Source organism: Mus caroli, chromosome 11 (genome assembly GCF_900094665.2).
Source record: "Mus caroli chromosome 11, CAROLI_EIJ_v1.1, whole genome shotgun sequence".
Taxonomy (NCBI): Eukaryota; Metazoa; Chordata; class Mammalia; order Rodentia; family Muridae; genus Mus; species Mus caroli.
Window position 1 is genome coordinate 70,838,319 of NC_034580.1, and position 21,097 is coordinate 70,859,415.

At 50.7% G+C, this 21,097-nt stretch overlaps 1 protein-coding gene across 4 annotated transcripts in view; it reads right to left on the reverse strand.

The window, feature by feature from the left end:
- Rph3al (rabphilin 3A like (without C2 domains)) overlaps nucleotides 1-21,097 on the reverse strand; it is a 136,428-nt gene that overhangs the window by 67,771 nt on the left and 47,560 nt on the right. For 3 of the 4 annotated variants that reach the window (XM_029484108.1, XM_021176264.1, XM_029484107.1), the window contains exons 2-4: nucleotides 13,865-13,974; nucleotides 11,854-11,997; nucleotides 9,483-9,612 (exon numbers count right to left, since the gene is read on the reverse strand). In XM_029484108.1, the coding sequence (XP_029339968.1) occupies nucleotides 9,483-9,612; nucleotides 11,854-11,997; nucleotides 13,865-13,941 (351 nt within the window). In that variant the 5' untranslated portion in view covers nucleotides 13,942-13,974. Of the gene's footprint in view, nucleotides 1-2,680; nucleotides 3,855-9,482; nucleotides 9,613-11,853; nucleotides 11,998-13,864; nucleotides 13,975-21,097 lie in introns of those variants that run through there. The other variant, XM_021176265.2, reaches the window with a different exon arrangement.

Here is a 21,097-nt window from a genome sequence, read left to right on the forward strand (position 1 = left end):
AACATATACATCAGTAGACAACATATACCCTCAGTATACAAACAACAAATACATCTGTAGACAACATATACCCTCAGTATACAAATAACATATACATCAGTAGACAACATATACCCTCAGTATACAAACAACATATACATCTGTAGACACTTGGACATGAGAGGAGAGTTTAGAAGGAAAAACACCCAAACTCTTAGGGTTAGGGCTGGGTAAATGTTTTACCTACATTTGTATAAACTATAATTCTCCAGCAGTCACTGTACACAAGGCACCATCTCTAAGAGAGTATCACATGCCTAACTCATTTCTATCCTCACAACCACACTCCAAGGCAGGAAAACTTTGATTATCTCCAATTTCCAGGTCAGGAAAATTGAGGCAGGAGAACATAGGCAACTGAATGCAGTTCTGGAGACCACTTGGCACTAGAATCTATTATCTTTTAAGAGTCCAAGAGATGGCCAGGAGGGTAGCTCTGTGACAGAGCACTTGCCTAGCATGCTTGAGGTCCTGTGCCCACATCCTGCATAATACATACATCCAGGGAGAGACGAGTCTCAAGGTTAAGTCTTGCTGGGTCTTTAAGACCCAACCTCGGACCTCTTGCTTACTGGTTAATGGCATAACCATGGGAGAAGAAGTTCTCCTTCCTGTTCACATCTGTGGTACTGGGGATGAAGCCAGAGCCTCGTGCTGGCCAAGCTTTCCCACTAAGCCATATCTCTAGCCCCCTTCTTACCCTCTGGAGCCATCGGGTGCTTTAGGCTAAGAAAGGGAGGGCCAGAAAACAAGCTGTGTCCCTGCTCAGTTCTACCACCATGATGCCAGGCCGGAAAGGATGCAAGTTGTGGACACGCCCGAGCTCTGATAAACCATTATGGATAGTCAACTTGTAATCCCTACAATTTTTACCCATTAGAAGCTTCTCTTTGTATTTCAGTCCTTGTTAAAAATCCACTCTAGCTCATGGGTTGTCCAAAGCAGGGGAGACCCCTGACCTAGCTCCTGGTGGAGGGAGGACTAGGTCTGCCAGCGTGCTCATGCAGACTCCAGAGTAACCGGCATATAGCCAGGGAGATATCTCAGGTTTTGGAATTGGGGTTGAAGCTGGAGTATACACACTGCGGCTGGCTGGGGCTGGGGCTGAAAGCTCGTCCTGGGGTAAGATCCTGCCCTTAGGTCTTAGTGGCTGAGCCTGGGGCAGTCTATGCTCTGCTGTTGAAGATGGCTCTGGAATGCTGAGGAGTTAGGCAGGGAAGAAGGCTCAGCTCATATTCTCTTCATGTTCCTCTTATCCCTCTGTTCCTCACGCCCCACTGGACAGCATTGTGGGGTCACGAGGTGGTTCCTTAGTTTTGTGCTACCCTCAGCCTGGATGGCCTGGCCACACACAACAGGCACCCAGCATCTGGTCCTTGCTCACTGACTGCATAGAGAAGCCAACACTGAACAGCAAGATGGTAGGCCATGCTAACGTCACCCGACAGGCCACGCCCTCACCTACTCCTTTTGCACTGGTCTTTTCATAGTTCTCATGTTCTGAGACACAGCCTGCTGGTTAAGGCCATTAAGACTCCACTTGGGGAAGGACTTCGTCCCCTGCTTTGTGTCCCTTTCCTCACCTGAAAAGTATGGCTGGCCGGTTCCCATGGCGGCTTTGGTGACAAAGAGGACAAGGGGCCTGGCAATGGAGGCAGCTGTCAATTACTAGAAACCTTTTTAAAAGTCGGGGTCTTATATAGCCCAGACTGTCCTTGAACTTGTTGAAGATGGCCTTGGGGTGTGCACCACCACCCCAAAGTTTATGTGATGCTTTCATCAAACCCAGAGCTTCAAACTACTCAAGAACTCTGCCAATCGAGCCATAGCCCCAGCCCCCAATAACTCAAACTTGTTTCATTAATTTCTCTTCCTTGTTTCTGAATAATATCCTGGTTTCCTGCCTAATCTAGGCCCTGGCTACTCTTTCCCTTTGGGACACAATCCAGTCTTTGTAGCCCAGGCTAGCCAGGAACTCTGAATCATCTTTTTTTCAGCCTCCAAAACGGTTGGATGACAGGTGTGTGCCACCAACCCTGGTCCCTGCTACATGGACAGTTCAGGTGTCAGTGTATTCCTGCCAACCTACCACAGTGCCCCCAGGTCTCCCTGAGACATCTGTGTGGACTTTGCCTGTCTCACAGATCTCAGGACTGCTCAGCTCTATTGGGTAACTCTAGTGATGCTCAGCCTGGCCTTGAAGTCCCTTCTTGTCTTCCTCTCTCCTTAGTCTGCCTTTCTCCCTCTCCTCATCTCAGTCTCCCATATACCCAAGTGCTTAACAGCCCTGTGCCTCTGCAGAGCCACATCTGCTCTAGCCATGTCCCGATGGGCACATTTTCATCCCTCCAACATTGCTCCCCATGAACAGAGGCTGCCCAGCATCCCCCATTGTTATCTGTTCTGGGGCCTCTTTCAGCTCTCCTACAAAACTCCTTCTCCTATCCGAGACCTATGTACATGTAAGCCTGGCATCCCTTGGGAGTCAGGTGGGCACAATGTCCAGAGCTGCAGAACTGACAAGAAGGTCAGGGATGGAGAATCAGTCCACTGAGCTAAGGGCACCACTGGCCAAGTGGGCCATAGCCCACCTTCTTCTATCCAGATGACTCCAAGTGAACAGGATGGACTGGCAACTGCGTGGAGTGGCAGTTTCTTTATTTGGGGGAAGAAAGGCTGTCTGTGGGTTCTAGGCAGCAGGGCTCGTGTGCCTTAATGGAGATGTTCTGCTTGCCAACCCCAGGCGAGGTGGATGTTCCAAGATATAGCTTGGTGTCTGGTCCAATCCTCTGATCCTAACAACAGGAGCCAAGTCAATTCCTGCCAAACAGCCTTGGTGACAGGCGAGCTGCCGGAGCGGGCCCCTCAGGGCAGAGGAATTAAGTGACTCTTTCCGGGAATTTAGGAAACATCAGTAGCAGAACGAAAAAAAAATCCATCTTTGTAATAAGGCACAAACACACGTCTTCCACATCAAATTAGGCCGAGGAGGACAAAGGATGCAGCGAGGCCAATTCGGAGGCAGCTAGGATAAATATGCTATCACTCAAGGTGGCTGGCTGCTATCTCTATGCTTTCTCTCCCCTCTCCTCCAGGAGCTGAGGTGCTTAAGATCAGGCTTGGAAAGGGAGGTCAGGATGGGAGCCATTAAGGACTTCCGGCATATTCCAATTCCCTGCCCCCAAAAAAAAAAAAAAAACCACCACCTCCTGACTCTTGCACATTGGTGGCAGCAATGTAAAATTATTCAGCCCCTGTGCACAACGGTATGGCGGCTCCTCACAAAGTCATGCTGAACTACTGTGGGATGCAGCTATGCCACTGCTGGGCATTTACTCCCAGGGAATTGGAAGCAGGACCTCAGAGAGATCTGCACAACAGCACATACAGTCACACGGTTTACAAGAGCTAAATTGTGGGAGCGCTCGGGGTGTCCATCACAGATTAGCAGACCAGCAGAAGTATGGTCAAATAGTCACCTTGAAATGTTAGTCCCTTCATAAAGGAGAGGATGGCACTTGAAGACATCACCCTAATGAATCTGATGAAATGCAGACTCTGGCTCAGGAGGTTCAAGGGGGCCTGAGAATCTGCTCTTCCAGCCAGCACTGAAGGATGTCTGTGCCTTTGGTCCTCCGTCTATACTTTGTGTAGCTGGCACTTGAGTTCTTTGACTCCTCTGGTGTCTCCATCTGCAGGAGGTAGTCTCTGAGGACTAGCTGATGAGTACTCCCAGATCCTCACAGGGAGCAGATGAGATCTCTGTTCAGAATCAGCAGGCTTTCTAGGAAGTGCTCCAGCCAGCGGCTCCAAAGCTGGGGACAAGTGTGAGATAGTGATGGGGAGGGGACTCTCTTTCCTCAGATTGCCCAGGTGTGGCAGGCAGGTGGGTAACAACCAAGTGCTATATGCTCCCCTCACCCCGCCCGACCCATTGCTCAGCAGCCACAAATCCCTCACCCTGAGCAGAATGGAGTCTGCCTAGGGTTCAGGAGGAAAGACACAGCCTCTTTCTAGCCTGGGGTTACTGCCACTCTCTGCAGCAAGAAACAGATCCTTAGAGCAAAATGGTCTGGAGCCCGTGGCAGGAGAGATCAGGTATGGACCAGCCCCTGCCCTACAGTTTTCCCCCATGCTGGGGCTGGGGCCATGAGGCCCCCACAGAACTTTTGCTAAGGACCTGGAGAAAACTGCGGGCTAACCTCAGCCCCTCTGCTTCTGGGAGCTCAGCACACAAGGTCTAAGTTATGTCACGCTGCCTCTCCTGGGCCTGCACTGTGAGATCCATTTGGTTGAGACCAGGAAAAGCTCCAACTGCTTCCTTAGACTGGTGACAGTGCTGTCCTGGAGCTCAGATGGTCATCCTGCAACCGGGCACAGCCTCCCATGGCTGCGAAGCTGCTGGCTGGCTCGGATCGGAGGCAATTAGAAGTACCAGGCCTCTTTAATTAACCAGTCAGCTCCTCTCCCTTTTCACTACTGCCAGGGAAATGAGGCCAGGCAGCCGGTGTGTGTGTGTGTGTGTGTGTGTGTGTGTGTGTGTGTGTGTGTGTACGCACGCAGACCCAATTACAGAGGGCCACAGCTCCAGGACTGCAGTGCATTCCACCTGCACGTTCATTAGCTTATGGCTGACAGACACTGGCAGGGATCTTGCTGGAGGGACATCAGTGTCCCCAGGAGCACCTGAGGATTTGTCCACCGCCCACACAGGTCTGGCTTGGACCCTTCCAATGCCAAGGGTCTTCCCAGTATCCTTTCTCTGCAGCCTATTTAAACACACACCTTCTGGTCTTGGGAGACTCGCTCTTCCACAAAGCTCTCCAGGTTGCTAAGTCCTGGGAACCTAGGCCCCTATAGCAATGGGTGTCACTCTAGAGAATGTTGCCCATCCACCTTGACAGTCAGGACCTAAGGGAAGAATTCCCTCTCTTCTAGATTCCCCTCACCCCAGACTGTGCCTGGATGAACCATTGGCACCTGCACACTCATGGGGCCCTGCCAGCTCGACACCAATATTGAGAACTGCAAAGGTATCCAAGTCCTTAATTTAGTTACATAACTCTTGGAAAAGAAAAGACTAATGATGGTGGCAGCTTCAATATGAAGCTCAAGAAAGCACCAGTGCTTCCAGGCATGGTGGTACCCATCTGCAATCCCGGCATTCCAAAGGCAAGGGCAGAAGCGCTGAACTGGAGGCTACAATGGGCTAGATAGGAGACTCCATTTTAAAGAGATAGAGACATACACAGAGCGTGTGTGTGTGTGTGTGTGTGTGTGTGAGAGAGAGAGAGAGAGAGAGAGAGAGAGAGACAGACAGACAGACAGACTGACAGACAAAGGGAGAGAGAGAGGGAGAGAACCCAAGAAAAAAAGCAAACAAGAAACCATAACATGAATTCTAATAAGGAAAATATGGGGTACAATACACTAAATTGGGTCTCTCAAAAGTTTAGTGTGTTGAACTCCAAGTCCCGTTGTGACTGTCTTGGGAGAGAGGGCCGTCTGCAAGTAAAGCGCTCAGGTTAAATGGGAGCCGAAGTGTGAGGCCATATCTGATGTGATTAATGTCTGTAGAGGAAGAGGCAGCAGGGCTCCTGCCTGGTGCTGCATGAGGAAAAAGCCATCCATGAGGCAGGCCAGGGAGACGTCGACTTGCCTTGGACTTCCCAGTCACAAACCACAGGGAAATAAAGGTCTGTTGTTAGGGCACCTTGCCCTGGCTGGCTGATCTGTGCCTCACTCTGTGTCTCCTGTGATCGTGATGGTCAGGTCCATGCTCTGTGGCAAACCTCTGAGCAGGGAGCCCCTGGGGTGGCCCAGTCACCATGACAGTGACAGGGTGCCCCTGCCTTTGCTAGGAGCTAGTGATGGAGCAGGCTGTGAAGGGCTTCCTTGCACCAGCTAATCCATCCCTCACATCCACCTGGTGCTGATGGCTGCCTTTTGACCTTGTCTTACAGATAAAGGAATGAAGGCTGAGAGAGGCGGAGTGAGTTTCACCAGAGCCCTCCACAGAAGCAATATGGGAACGGGACCCAAGCCAGTCCTACAGCTGTGGGTACCTCTGTACCTCTGTTCCTGCTTCGAGGAAGAGAGAAGCACCCTTCAATTTGTGTCCACAGGCAGTCAGTCAGGAGTTGCAGGAACTTCCCAGGGCTAGTGTGGGAACAGTATACTAGCCATTCTGAGATGCAGGGGGGCCAAGTGGCCTCTCACTTTGGCTTTCTCCTGGCCAGGGCTCTTCATCAGGGACTCTCACTTACAACCTTTAACTCTTCCCCATTTGATCAGAACACACAGAAGGCACTGATGCTCTATTAGCATAGGGCTTCCATCCCCATGATGCCTTGTTCTCCAGGCCTTCATTCTTCTAATGGCAGCCATCACCACCAAGCTTGCCTCCCACTTGCATACTGTTTCTCCCAACAGCTTATTTGACCTGCAACAGCTAGAGCCACCCCTTGAAAACACACAGCAGGGGCTGGAGAGGTGGTTCAGTGGGTAAGAGCACTGGCTGCTCTTCCGCAGGGCAGGGTTCAAGTCCTAGCAACTACGTGGTGGCTCACAAGGGCAACTCCAGCTTCAGAGGATATGCTGCCCTCTTCTGGCTGATGCAGGCACTGCACTCACAGAGTGCACAGACATGCAGAAAAGGAAAAACACCCAATATTACAACCACAAAACAAACTGTATCCTGTTCTTTCTCAGTACCCCATGCCATGCCCAGTCTCCATGGCATCCTCCTAAACACACAATGAAATTCCAGTTTCTGACTTGGAGTTATGAGGCTCTGTGGAACCTGGCCCAAGGTCATCCCTCGCTCCCTCTGTTCCAGATACTTCTGTTAGCTCTTAGGCCCAGCTGGTTCTACCTCAGAGTCTTCGTGCCTGAGAACAGTGCCTCTGCCCAGAACATATTTCCACCTGGATCCTCCCCAAGGCTGACTGTTGCTTGTATCCAGACTCAGTTCAGAGAGGCCTGCCTCCCTTTACCAAGACTCCACTCTGAACAAAGTGCTAAGTCTTCCTGGCATTATTTTGTGTTTACTCATTTAAAATTTGCTTGCTGTTCCTTCTCTGCTATCCCTGGAAAACAGCGTCAACGAGAGCAAGGATTTTTTTTTTTCTATTCCCCTGGAACCAGCCTGCACACAGTGGACCTTCTACTTAAAGAATGGCAAGTAGGGTGTGGTGGCGTATGCCTTTAATTCCAGAACTCAGAAGGCAGAGGCAGGTGGATCTTTGTGTGCTGGAAGCCACCCTGGTCTATAGAGTGAGTTCCAGGACAGCCAAAGCTATTCAGAGACACCCTATCTAGAAAAACCTGGGGGGGGGGGAGAGTGGTTACTTATGACTGGGTAACAGTCTAAGGACACATGAAGACAACCCTGCCAGCCCCCCAATGCCCTCATCTAAACAGTACTCCCTCCCCTTCCACCTTTGTCCTGACAAGTTTCTGCCAGGCCAGCATTCAGTCTCCTTCCCCCTGGCCTAGAAAGAACACATCATAGAAATGTCCTCCAACCAGCCACCAGCCCAGCTCCAGGGCCCTGGGCAGTGGGGGGGAGACAAGTCTACAAGAACATCTCCCCCACAGTGGTCACCCAGCTGAGGCCCTCCCCTGGGCCAGTCCGTTGCCTAGGCAATGGCTCTCTGAGGAGCAGCTGGTATTAACTCTTTGATAACCAGGGTCAGCAGCTCACTCGATGACAGGGGACCGGTCCCGTGGGAGGAGCTAAGAGACAGCCTTTCGTGGTCCTACAATCCTGAACTCTTTAGAGTAGTGGTGAACTGGAGAGGCAGGAGGAGCAAACAGGCTGCTGCAGCCACAGGGACAGAAAGTAGAAGGCACAAAACATCAGCCACCTGTCCCATTCCTGGGAGCAAAGCATCCCCACGTTCCTATACCCTCCACCTAGGTAGGCTCTAGTTCTGGGCTGAAAGAGGAACCAGCCAGCAGGCCCTACAGGCCCCCATCGCCCTCTGCTGTGCCTCGATGATCAGTTCATAGCCTTTAGAGTGGAATTACCTCATGCGATAGAAAGGAGAAAAGGCTGTGCCTCAGATCCTGGGTTTCCTGCTTATTCGTCTTGGTTAATGTTTAGCTTTGGATTTCCTCACATGATGTCCTTGCCAAGGCTGCAAAAGCCTCAGGTGTCAAGCCCACATGTACTCCTCCAGCAGGTCCACCTCTATGGCCCTCTCAGTGCAGATCGCCCACCCCATCCGAGGCTCTGTTATTTCTTCCCAGAATTGGTAAATCTCTGAAAACATCTTAGTTGATTATGGCTTGTCATCTCTTGTTATCTTAAGAGAGAAGATGTTTTTCTTTCTGTCTTGTTCACTTTAAGAACTCCAAGCTTGGGGCTAGAGAGATGGCTCAGCAGTTAAGAGCATGGTCTGTGCTTCCAGAAGTCCCAGGTTCAATTCCCAGCACCCACATGGCAGTTCACAATTGTCTATTAAGTTCCAGGAGCTCCAACACTTTCAGACAGATATGTATGTGTGTGTGTGTGTGTGTGTGTGTATACACATACATACATACATACATACATACATACATACATACATGGAAAACACCAATGCGCATTAAAGTTAAGAAAGAACGAACTTCAAGCTTAAAAACGGCAGGCCTGGAAGCTGTTTGAGGATAGGTTCCGGCAAAACTAGGGTGAAACCAAAAACGATGTTGGGGTGACAGTGTCTCTGACCACGGGAGGCTGCAGAGGGGAGTTTCACTGCACAGCACATAGTCATGGCTGGAAGTGGAATAATCTAGAAGAGTTTCTTCTAGGAAGAAAAATAACACCACAGGCTCCATACGATGAGCAAGTCTGAGATCCTAAATAAACGCAAACCTTGCCAGGCACATTATTCTCTGGGAAATAGTAAACTAAACAAAGTCAACGAGTAAGGTCTGGAAATGCTTTAACACAGGGCAGTTTAGTATAAGAAAAGACAAAAACCCGTTTGGTCTCGCAAAGGCCATTCTCCCTGGCGTCAAGAGAGCAGACAGCAGAACAGAAGCACGCAGCACAAGCCTAGCACACGACTTGGCCCTCAGGAAACAGTGCTTGCCTAACAGTTACTGAGCACCTGTGTGCTGGATAAGGCTGTGTGAGCTCTGCACTCAATGTGTCTGAGTACATGTGATAGTTGCTCCCATTTTTCAGACCGAGAAAGTGAGGCATCATATACTAGACCAGTTTTCTGTGGATTCACAACCAGGTTCTCAATCTCCTTGCCAGGGCTAGCTCTAGAAGCCACAGCATCCATCTTCAGGGCCTTCTTGCCAAAGAGCAGACGCTAGCACCACATACATAAATGTGCACATGCACATACGTGTGCATACACTGTCCTAGAAACTGGGGTGCAAAGCCACAGGGCTGCAGTTCTGACCCATTCCGGGGAGCTGAATGGTGAGGCCAGAGCTGGGCTTACCTTCCTGCAGTCTTTGCAGAATACGGAGGAGCTGCCCAGGAATCCCAGCATCTCCCCGCAGAGCAGACACTGGGAGAGACCGTTGCCCATCACGTTCCTCTGCATTGTCTCCAGCCGCTCCACCAGCCGCCTGCAGCACAGGACAGGATGTCAGAGGGAAGGTGCTTCAGAGGACTGCGGTGGGAGTCTAAGCATACACGCTCACCTCACCTCGCCCCTTCCCCTGGCTGCCTCCCAGTCACTGTTCACTTGCTGTTAGCTGAGCAGCTCAGGTGTTCTGCACACTGGAAACAGTGTAACTAATAGGCCGGATACACACACGGTCCCAGCTCTCTTGGAATTTAGGTTCAACAAAGAGGAAGATTCATGAACAAGAAAACAAGCCAAGAGTGAGGGGACAAGAAGGGTCAGATAAGGCGAGGTCAGTGGAAGCCTGGGAAGACACTTTGAAGACATGCGACAGGGTGCTGAGCAATGTCCCATATGCCAGAGAAGGGCCTGTGGCTAAGGCAGATCCCAGAGATTTACAGATCACAGGCCGGAGTCTCATTTCAATCTGGAGTCACTGGAGAGTTTGAAGGCGATTTGATTTACGTGACATTTTTCTAAGCTCTTGTGGAAATCTGGAATAATGAGGAGAGGGGAAAGGAAGAAGCCAAGAGGACGTGGGACCCTCTCTCCAAAGCAGGCTGGAGGCCTCGAACTGCGTCCCAGAGGACAGTACTGAAAGTCTGGTAGGCTTTGGGTCAGAGCATCTGGGCAGGTGAGAAGCTGGCAACAGAAGAGAAAAATCAACTCTTCTTTGAGACTGCCGGATGCTGAGCACGCAGGAACCCAGCTGAGCCTGCACAGGTGCCCGGCCTGGGATCGATAGCCCTTCCCACTGGAGATGCCCTCTCCATCCTCCACCTCCTGCTATATAACCAACTGTTTGGTTTGTCAGTCTCTCTGCTTCTGGTACCCAGTGGATGCTCAGTAAGAGCATCTTGAATGGATGCAGAGTAGCATGTGGCCACATCAGCCCCTCCCATGGGGAAAGGAGCCACACTTCCTGTTTTAGAGAGGACTGGAGCTGGGGAAACAGGAAGTGACTTGCTGAGGGATGAAGCTCCCAAGAAGTAGAGCCAGGGTCCCCACTTCTAAACTTGCCTGGTATGGGGATCCCCCCAGGCTCTCACTTTCCTGAGGCAACAGGCTGTTGCTAAGGGGGACAAGGGATAGTTAGCTCATCAGGGGAGCTACTTCCTCCTGTATGCTCTGCGGTGAACCCTTCCGTTTTCCACACATTGACACTGCTGTCCATCTGTAGGGCTCAGGGGCAAACCCAGTTCTAGCCCAGTGTGGCTCGGTTGCTCCCAGGAACCCGCTCTGTCAATCCATGTCATGTTTCTACACATCATGTAGAGGACATGCTTCCTTCATGTGAACAATTACTGCTTCTGGGTCCGTCTGTTCCCTGCTGCTCGGGACTCGGGGTGTCATCAGATCACAGAAAGGACTTCCTGAGGCAGCACTGGCTGAGGGTGTCCAAAAGCGCTTCCACCAAGGCTCGTGCAACCCACTCCCTGCTCACCATCCTGGGTGTGGGGCACAGAGTAGGGGTGTGTGTTGGGGGGAGGGTGGTTGTCGATCACCAGCATTCAAGGTTAGCCCAGAACCTGGCCAGGCCCTTGGGGAGGAGATCTGCAAGAAGCCAGGCTAGATGGGAAAAAAAAAAAAAAGAAAAACCCAGCCGTTCTGCCATGAGCCCTGTTTATACTGACAAGATAATGACCTGTCTGTATGATTGAGGCTCATACAAGAGGCCGTTGGCGCAGCAGTCATCTTTCTAGTGGAGCCATCGCCTCCTAAAGCTGCCTTTCTGCTGTGTCTGACTTTTAAAAAATGATCCTGGAACTAATGGGAAAAGACGAGCAGAAAAATAACAAGATCAGAACGAGCGGAGTTCCTACGCAAAGCAGCCGAACCCAGTACAACCAAGCTCCCCTATCTGAGCTTGTCCAAATCAACCTACGACAGGAAAAAGGCACACACCATCATGTTGGATGGCCCGGCCCTGGATGTGAGAGACCAGGAGAGAAGCTGAAAACCCACTGGAGGGCGCCTCCTGTTGGGGCCTCAGGTGGGGGGGCCAATTCACTGACCAGTCGGTCTCCTCTTGAGTCCATTCCTTGCCTGAGCTGCAGGAGGGTACTCAGAGCCCAAATCCAAAATGTTCCTGGGCTCACTATTCCCTGCACACCTGTCTGGGGTCTTGAATCAATGCAGTCCCCAGCTCACAGCTGCCTACATCCCAGGGGGCGGCGATGGACTCTTTGCAGACCGGCCGGCCCCCTGCAGACTCCCTGCTCAGTGCCTGGGCTCTGCTTACCCGATCCTCTGCTGCTCCAGGATGTCTAGCCTCTCTGCTCTCTGAATGACCTGAAGGATGATCTCCAGCTCTCCGGGGCTCAGGCACTGGCTCCTCCTCTGCTTCTCCGTCTGGTACGTGTGCACAGACCAGCCCGTCTGCAGCCTGGGGAGAGAGTAGTATGGTTGCAGGTGAGACGACAGCCCACGACAGCCGTAACCCAGTGTACCCACAAAACCCTCGTCAGAGTGCTGCAGGCACAGCCTGGACACTGTGGTCCGGAGTCCATGATAAACGTTTCTAGATGGTTTGTGTGTGTATCCATCACTGAGTGTCATTGCTAGAGGGCAATGTGGGACCCACAGTTTTCCTGGCTAGGAGGAATGTCTTGGAGAGCCAGGCCCTACTCTGACTGGTCCTCTCTTGGCCTTTTACACTGTGTACCCTTCACACTCTGCACTTAAACCATACCAGCCTTTTGTTAGGCCTCTCTGTATGCCATGTTCCTTCTACCCCAGGACCTTTGCACATGCTTTTTCATATGCTTAGAACTTTCTCCATATTTCCATGTAACATTTACCTCTCTGGGTCAAGAGAAGAATCATACGTATGTAAAAGGAGGTCTTGGTCCCGGACCCAGTTAGTACCCCACCCCTACCCACTGCCAGTCATCATCAACAACAGAATTCACATCTTTAAGTATCCATAAAACTTTGACCTCTCCCCATCCCTGCTTTAATATGAAAGACCAATTGAGTTTAGGAATGTCCAGAGACACCTGGGTGCTTGGAAGGAAGAATGTGGGTTGGAAAACTCTCCATGTTTCCTAGGGAGTCTACTGGACTCGATGTCTAGCCCTGCAGCGGGCATCTGTCTCTCAGACACACACCTGGGAGGAGACACACTGGCTCTTCTGAGAGGCTAGGACAGCTTCAGCAGCTGGTGAATGAGAGACAAAGTTGGGAATGAAGGGGATGCTGGAAGGTCAAGGGACAGCTGGGCTCTTGGACAAGGTCCAAGAGCTGAGGTCTCCCAGCAATGTGCACCCTGCCAGAGAGGGCACCACATTGGCCTGGCATCAGAGATGGTGAGTGGGACCAATCTCATCCCGAGTCTTTCTCCCTGCAGGGGTGGGGTGAGGGGGGGCTGAGGCACCCAGATGGAAGGGAGCAAGGATGCTCACACGTCACATGAGACGCCATTCTTCCCGAGCGTTTCAGATGGATTTTTCTATCCACCTTTGATGTCTCAGCCCTGACTCCCACAGGCTTCTAACGTCTAATTGCAAGTTTCTTAAGCTTGGTCCCAGTTGGGAAATGCTGGCTCCTGATGCCAACACCGTCTGATAGCTGCAGGGATGTTCCTGTCCTATCAGAGCCAGGGATGGCACCCACCAGAGAGCTGGAACAGATTAGAGGGCATGAGGGGCATCTGAGAGGCTCAGCCACAAGGACACTGTGTGTGTGTGTGGGGGGGGTGGGCGGGGAGGCCAGGCCCAACCAAAACTGAAGGGTCACTAGTGTGAGGGGTAATAGGAAAATGAAGACCTCCAAAGACACAAGGGAACCACAGAAGGACACAGACCCCACTAAGGGCGTAGGAAAGATGCTGTAGCCAGTGGTGGTCTCTGCTGAAGGGAGCTGTTCATTCAGGGAACAGGCCTGTGCTCTGTATTGCCCCTCTATGCCAGGCTCAGGGACAAGAGCAGGCCCAACGGGGAAGCCTTGCTCCCTGTGGGTTGTTGTGAAAGAGCACAGGTGTGGGAGTCAGCTGGACTTGGATGTAGGTTCCAGCCCTGACAAGGGACACGGGCAAGGAGTGCAGGCCTCACTTTCCTAATCTGAGAAATAGGAACACGTTAGTTCATGGTGAGTAATACATAAACATGGGCCGAGAGTGGTGTGTATTTGACAGCCGCCTCTCTCCAAATTCCTCCCTGGGGAGCAAAGCTTGCAAAAGCCTGGGAAGAGGGGAAGAGGGCAGCAGGTGGAGAGGGAGGGAAGGGCCACTCCAGCAGGCCACAGGTGCTTACTTGGCTCTCAGAGCAAGCTGCCGATCGTTGGGGCAAACCCACTGATCATTTCCACTGCTGAAGATGGTGTCAGCCATGACGGGGAGCACAGCCCAGGGCAGGAGTCACATCTGAGGCAGGAGGACAAGGGAAGCGCATGTTAGTGACTGGGGTGTTGGCATGAATCCTGATCCCTGCTGACCATTGATGCTACACTCTTTTTTTTTTTTTTTTTAAGGCTTTTCAAGACAGGGTTTCTCTGTGTAGCCCTGGCTGTCCTGGAACTCACTCTGTAAACCAGGCTGGCCTTGAACTCAGAATTCCTCCTGCCTCTGTTTCCCAAGTACTGGGATTAAAGGCATGCACCACCACTGCCCAGCGATGCTACACTCTTAACTCCTCCAGCAAAAGCCTCACTCAGAGCTCCTTTTCCAAAGGCTCGGGATCTTGGGACAGGTGGCTAGGTGCATCACATCGCTAAGTGACCAGAGTAGACATGACATCAGAGGGTGAGAATCAGAAGGGAGAGAAGGCACCATCTCAGCAACTTTCAACTCAGCTGGCAAGCCCTGCAGAACATCAGCCTCTGCCCTTCCCCACACAGCCCCACTGCCCTGAGGACATCCCAGAGAGAGACACAAGCTCATGAGTCCCCTCAATCTCCTCAACCTTCACTGGACCAGAGTGGAAGCTTACAGGCCTGTGCTCTGCTCCATAAGAGACCCTAGGGTGTTCTCCAGAGGACAAGGCATGGGGTGGCAGCCAGTACCTCCACTAGGCACTTTAAAAAGTCATCGTCCACAAGGGCTATCTTGCAAACCCTGCAGGAAGGGACCTTCTTTAGAACCTGATGGCTCAACGTAAGTAGTGCAGCTTAGCTGGCTTTCTGTGTGTTACTGAGCCAAGGGCTACCTCAGGCTGCCTATTACAAAGGCGCTGCTTGTGCCTTCTAAATGGAGTGTGTGTGTGCATGCGGTACGAGTGCATGCATGTTTGTGACATGTGTACAGTGTACATGTGTTGGGAAGAAAAAGAGACTTGGGTCAGTGTGCATAAGGACAGCCTTTGATTTCATCCAATCCAGTCCAGTGGATTGAAAATTCAGAGCCTCTTTATATTCTACAAAAGAACATTGATGGAGAAAGCTGGTGATATGATTCAGTGGTTAAAAGCATTGGCTGCGCTTCCAGAGGACCCAGGTTTGATTCCCAGCACCCTCAAGGTGGTTTACAGACACCTGGAATTCCAGTCCCAGGGGTTCTGGTGCCCTCTTCTGGTCTCCATAGGGACTGCATAAATGCACATAGATCCACACAAGCAAAACACACATATACATGAAAATAATTTAAAAAAAAAACAACAAAACATTGAGGCTGGAAATTTGTTTGCTATTCTCTCAAAATGTTAACCACATACTTGCCATATGTCCCAGAAACTCAGTTGTCCTAGGTATCAACCACCAGAGGACTAAAACATACGTCCTCATAGACCTCTGTACAAATATTCTTAAGTCACTGTTATTCCCAATAGCCCAAATGTTATACTAAGAGAAAAAGCCAAGCTTGTACAGATCACGTATGATCTGATGCTGCCTATAGAAATGTCCAGAATGGCAAAGCCACAGAGGTAGACTAATGGCCATTAATTGGCACAGGACGACAGTGACGGCTAATGGCTTTAGGGTTTCTTTATGAACTGATGGAAATATTCTGGAATTAGATAGGGGTGATGCTAACAACATGTGGGTTCCAGCTCATTAGATGTTATTAAAAAATCTTTTGGGGTTGGCAGATGGCTTGGCAGGTAAAGAGCTTCCTCTGCAAGCCTACGAACCAAGTTCATTTCCAAGACCTACATAAAGGTGGATGAAGAGACGCAACGCCCAAGTTGTCCTCTGACCGCATATGTGCCATACATAGGATCACCATCTTACACATACGGTGAGAAAGACAATTGTGAGCATTCCAAAATATATGCGTTATAGCTATTGATATTTTGCTGAGAAATCTGAAAACTCCCATTACAGATACTAGGCCTATTAAGTATTCACATAATTTATATTTTTTTATGAGAAAAACACGTGTTTTCAAAACAAAGACAATGTGAGGCCCGGGATTGTTTTTATATTTTTGCAATTTGCTTCGGGAGTTAACTGAAGACAGCTGGGCGTTCTTGTCTGACTTTTCTTTCGACCTTTGGAGATGCTGTTCCAGTGAATACGTGGAAGGGGTCCAGGCTCTCACGGATGTGGAGGATGGATGGAAGGCGGAGGAGTATTCTAATAGCTTGCCCAGATAATGGTGTGTGTTTTTCTGCACCAAAACTCAACAGATGGCACTATCTTAAAAACTAGTTCCAGCACAGCGTCTGAAGCTACATCTGAGTACTTTCCAGTTTCCATGTTTGTGAAAGAGGCCAAGAGTCTTAGACTGTGGAAAACAGTTTTGATTTTGGAGATCTCTGAGGGTCTCAGGGATCCCTGAGTCGTGCTTAAGAAACTCTTCCGGACCAATGTGGCCCATGTCCATTATGACCACCAGGGGGCAGTGTGTGGGCCGGAGCTAACTGGCCATGCTGTCCAAGCCCAGACCCCACTGTCATCTCGCAGGTACATTCAGGGAGCTGAGCTTCCCAGCTGAACTTGACATTCCCACCATGCTCCACACTTTGGTAAAGAACCCCCAACCAGCCAGGCGCAGAGGCTCTGTTGGCAAGCCAGGAACCTCTGTACCTTCTCCCAACGGATGCAAATATAGTCGTGAAAACCAGGCAGATGCAAAACCGACTGGCTCAAGGATGAAGGCATGGCTTATTGCATCAAGGTGTCGATGGCCATGCCTGACGGCCAGAGTTTGGTTCCCACGATCATGTGATGGGAGGAGAGAACCAACCCCTTCAGGTTATCCTCTGACCTTGACACGTGTGCCCCAGCATGTGCTGCTGCCCCAAATAAGCCAATCAAATACAAAATTAAGAGAGCCATGTCCATTAAAAACGTAAACTTGTGCCCAGCCTCTGGTGCACTGTGGGCTTGTTTTCGTTTCAGTTTCTGCTAGCTTGTGAACAGTGTGGTCACACTGCTACCAGAGTGTGAAATGCGTTACTCTGCTCCAAGTAAATATTTGAAACATGCAACTCATACACTCTTTTTCCTTTCTAACGTTCTGGGAGTGTCAAGAAATGGAAGGGCTGTATGATCCCAGCAGACAGGTTCTACACGGGCCCTGTGTACAATTCTGCCCCTGACCTGCAGGGGGTGCTGTGCCCAGATCAATGTGTCCAGGGTGGCAAGCCCTGAGCCTGACAACCCAGTTCCTCTATGGCTGGATACAGAAGGGAGGTAGCCTCTGTGCTCTGCTGTCCACTCTACAGAAGCAGAATAGTAATTGGGGTGACCCTGGAAGACAAGGAACAAGCCAGGGCACGTTGGGGCTATGCACTTATCTTCTGTAGAAGCTTCCAAACTGAAGGCTGTGAGAGGCTGAGGTGGGAGGAGAAGCAGGGGAAAGGGGGAAGGGCCTTAGCATTGAAGCCTTACCTCCATGATGGCAGAGAATGAAAGGGAGTCAGGAGAAGGTGAAGACGCTCCTCAGAGCTTCAAGCCAGCCCACCCCCAAAGCATCTCTAAGAACAAATGCTCTGCCTCCCTCCACGTCACTTCCTAGAGCCACAGTTTTAGGTCACAAGCCAGGGAACCCTTAGACTGGCGTCCTCTGTCCTCTGACCCGTGTCTACACAGTCTGGGCTATTCTGTTCTGTCCTTCCTCGTAGACTCATGACTCTTTCCATTAGAAGATGGGTTAAGAGGCTATGAAAGGACCACACTGCTGCCTGTGCTCGTGTGCCAGTGCTCAGGTAGCACAGCTTCCCTGCCTCCTGTCACCTTCCATCTAAGCACAGAGGGCAGGCAGCCTTCATGGCAGTGAGGAAGGTTAGGGCCAAAAGCTCACAGAAGGAAAAAATAAAAACAAAACCAAAAACAACAAACAAAAACTAAAACCAAACAAAAGAACAAACCCCCTAAAACCCAAAAACAATGGTTGTTTGTGCAAATTTACTAAATTTCCAGGACAAGCCAGTAACCTCCCTGGGGCTCTGTTTCCAAGGGAGGAAGGCTAGGGGTTTCTCCAGTCTACAGGATGAAGAGATGGGACCCTCGGCAGGACAGACATCTATAATCAAATAAAACACTAGGGGGGAGATCAGGAGAGATGGAGGACTGTCATTTCTAGGCCACTGTGGCTCCTGGGGAGGGGCTCTTGGAATCATGGCACGGACTGGGCAGGGACATTTGGATGGTAAATCCACAGCTGAGTATCCACAGAGGTGCTCAGAATGAAGGTCAGAGCCAAGAACACAGGGACTATGGCTCCCAACTGAAGCTGTGGCTGGCACCTCTGAAAGCACAGCTGTCCATCCTCCACACAGAGCAGCCTCAGGACAGATGGGGGACATCAAGGAGACCCACTTTAGGAACCTGCCACAGAGCCAGCTTGGGTTTGCCAAACCTCTTTGGGCTTAGCTGGCGGCCATCTCTCTGACTTGGCAGCTGGTTAGAGCCTCACCATGCCACTCATTCGCCATCTAAGTGTCCCTCAGTGAAATTGTATATACACCACCCAACATACCTGCCTTGGTCCCCATTGAGGGAGAGCTACAGCCCACACATCTTAAGAGTTAAAGACAAGTCTGAGCTACTTTAGAAAGACCCTATCTCAAAAACACACACAGACATATACATACCACACCATACCCCCCATACACACACACACATACGCGTGCATGCAAGCATGGAATTGGGGCCTCCCAGCTTCCATCAACAGTACTGTGTGTGTTAAATGAGTGCCTTGCCTATTTGTTAATAATTTATGAGGGAACAAATGTTCATAGAAGACGAGGAAACACGAAGGTGAGCCCACCTATGGGTACACAGAAAGATGACTGTATGGGGCTCTGGTCACTTCCTCTATTAACCAGAGAGGTGGCACACAGGATCTCTAAGATCGTCTTAGCTATGACAGGCAAGAGGCACGTTTCAGTGAGTGTCACGTGCATAGTAGCAGTCAGTGTATGTTAGATGAACCCAAGCCAAGAGTGCTGGGGTGGGGCATACCCCTCAACCCTGGAGATTAGCTCAGGGGTCCTTGCTGGACCTTACAGTGGTATTTCTATCCTGGTTCCCTCTACACTGTGGCTCCTGGGGAGGGGCTTGTGTTCTCTCCTCTCTATACCTTGTTGCCCAGGGTAGGGATTATCTGGTAAGCTGAGCTGTGTTTTATGGGACAGCTCTTCCCAAATAAAAGGCCTTTAACCAGAAAATCAGATATGCCAAGAGCAGACAGGCCAGGCTCTGTGACGGGTTGGTTCATAGGCAGTTTGTTCCTCAAGATCCCCGCCCCCCATAGGTCATCTGTGTGGCAGTGAGTGCCTCTGTCTGACAGCTCAGCTGATTTCCCTGGAGGGGTTGGAGCACCCAGGGGCCCTTTGTGGGGAAGCAGCTGCCACCTGGTGTCTCTCATCCCCTGCTGGGAGAGACAAGCTGAGCAGAGGCTGCGTCTAGTAGACGCACTGAGGGGCCCTTCAGTGGAGGCTGTGGGTGCTGAAGGCAGGCAGGGGCAGGAGAGGCTTATGCCAACTTCTTGAGAAGATTCCTAGGGGGCAGAATGTTCATGAGCCCCTGGCAAGGCTGAGCAAATGCTTTGCTGCTGAGATATCAGGCTCTCTCCAAAGTGAAAGAGCCGGCCCTCTCAGGTGCTCACTGCCCAAGTCCCCACGGAGAACCTCATGCCCTGGACTGCATGGGAAAAGCAAGCACCAGAGAGTTGGTTCCGTGGGTAAAGGTGTTTGCCTCTAGTTCTGACAACCTGAGTTTGATACCCAGGATTTACACAGTGCAGAGCACCAATTCCCAAAAGTTGTCCTCTGACCATCGCATGTGCATGCCACAACAGGCTCACTCCCCTCAGAACACACAAAAGTTACAGCACCACCAACTCCATCGTCACCCCTCCCCCAGGATGCTGCTCACATCTGAACGGAGTCAGGAGTTTCCCTAGGGACTTACACACAGGTGTTAACTGGGTCCTTACCGCCCTCCAGGCTTATTCGGGCTACCATTATCCTGTGCTTCCCCAAATTCCTTAGCGCTGTGACTTTATGATTGGATTGGATTGGATTGTACACATAGTTCATCACCGGTACTTCTGAGTTTTCTTACATACTCAACACAAAAATGGCTATCCTTCGAGATCCCTCTTGGTACCCATTTCTGGTAACTTCCTTAGGAGAAATTCTCAAAAGAGATGTAGAGTGTGCATTTTTGGGAAACACATTTTGAGTCAGCTCTGCTACGGGAGTGTTCTCAGCCACTCAAAGCTGTGAGCTGTGGGCCTCTTGCCTGCTCTCTCTAAAGTGAGTCTAGAATTGTTCATCAGGAAAAAAATATCTGTTGGAGGCAGCTGGGTCCTGTCAGCCTAACGTCAATGTTGTGGTTTTTGAAAGAACTAGCTATAGATCTTCAATTAGTTGGGTTCAACAGTATATAATTCCAATCACTTATCACACTACCCCCTGGCCCAAAGTCCTCTCTGCAAAATCTTTGCATCTACTATAAAGGTTTCTGTCTGTTACACTCAGAGTTGGCAGTACCAGTGCTGGCTTGAGCATCTTCGTGGTTGAATGGGCCTTGGCAGGTACTGTAACAGCTAGCCAGAAGGGTGGTCTATAAAAAGGAGTTCAGACTAGGGGTGTGGCTCAATGGTAAAACACAGGAATAAGACCCTTGTTTAACTCCCAGCACCATAAAAACAAGCAGGCAGACCAAGAGGAAAAAACTCATATAAAAGGGGGGGGGGCTGACCCTGTCTTAAAAAAAGCCCTTCCCACCACTGGTCCTGGGGTTCTGATGACCCCCTCAATCTCCTAACTCACTAGAGCTAGGTCAGAGTGGAAACCACCCATCAGCAGCTGTCTCTGACACGTATCATACCTGGAGAGCAAGACAGCCTGCCCTTCCAGAAGCAAGACACACTCACGGAGGCCCGGCCCTATCAGGCCGGGAAGGTCACAGGACAAGCAGAGGCAGAATGCTCACTCTCAACCTGCAGTGCTCAGCTCCTTGGTTTCTTCCCAGGGGGTTTTCAGCTGACACAATCAAACTTATGTATTCCAGAATGTTCAGCAAACTCTAGCAAGGGACAGACTCTGAGCCCACGACCAGCTGATATGCTTGGCCAGGATCTGTGCCTCGGATGG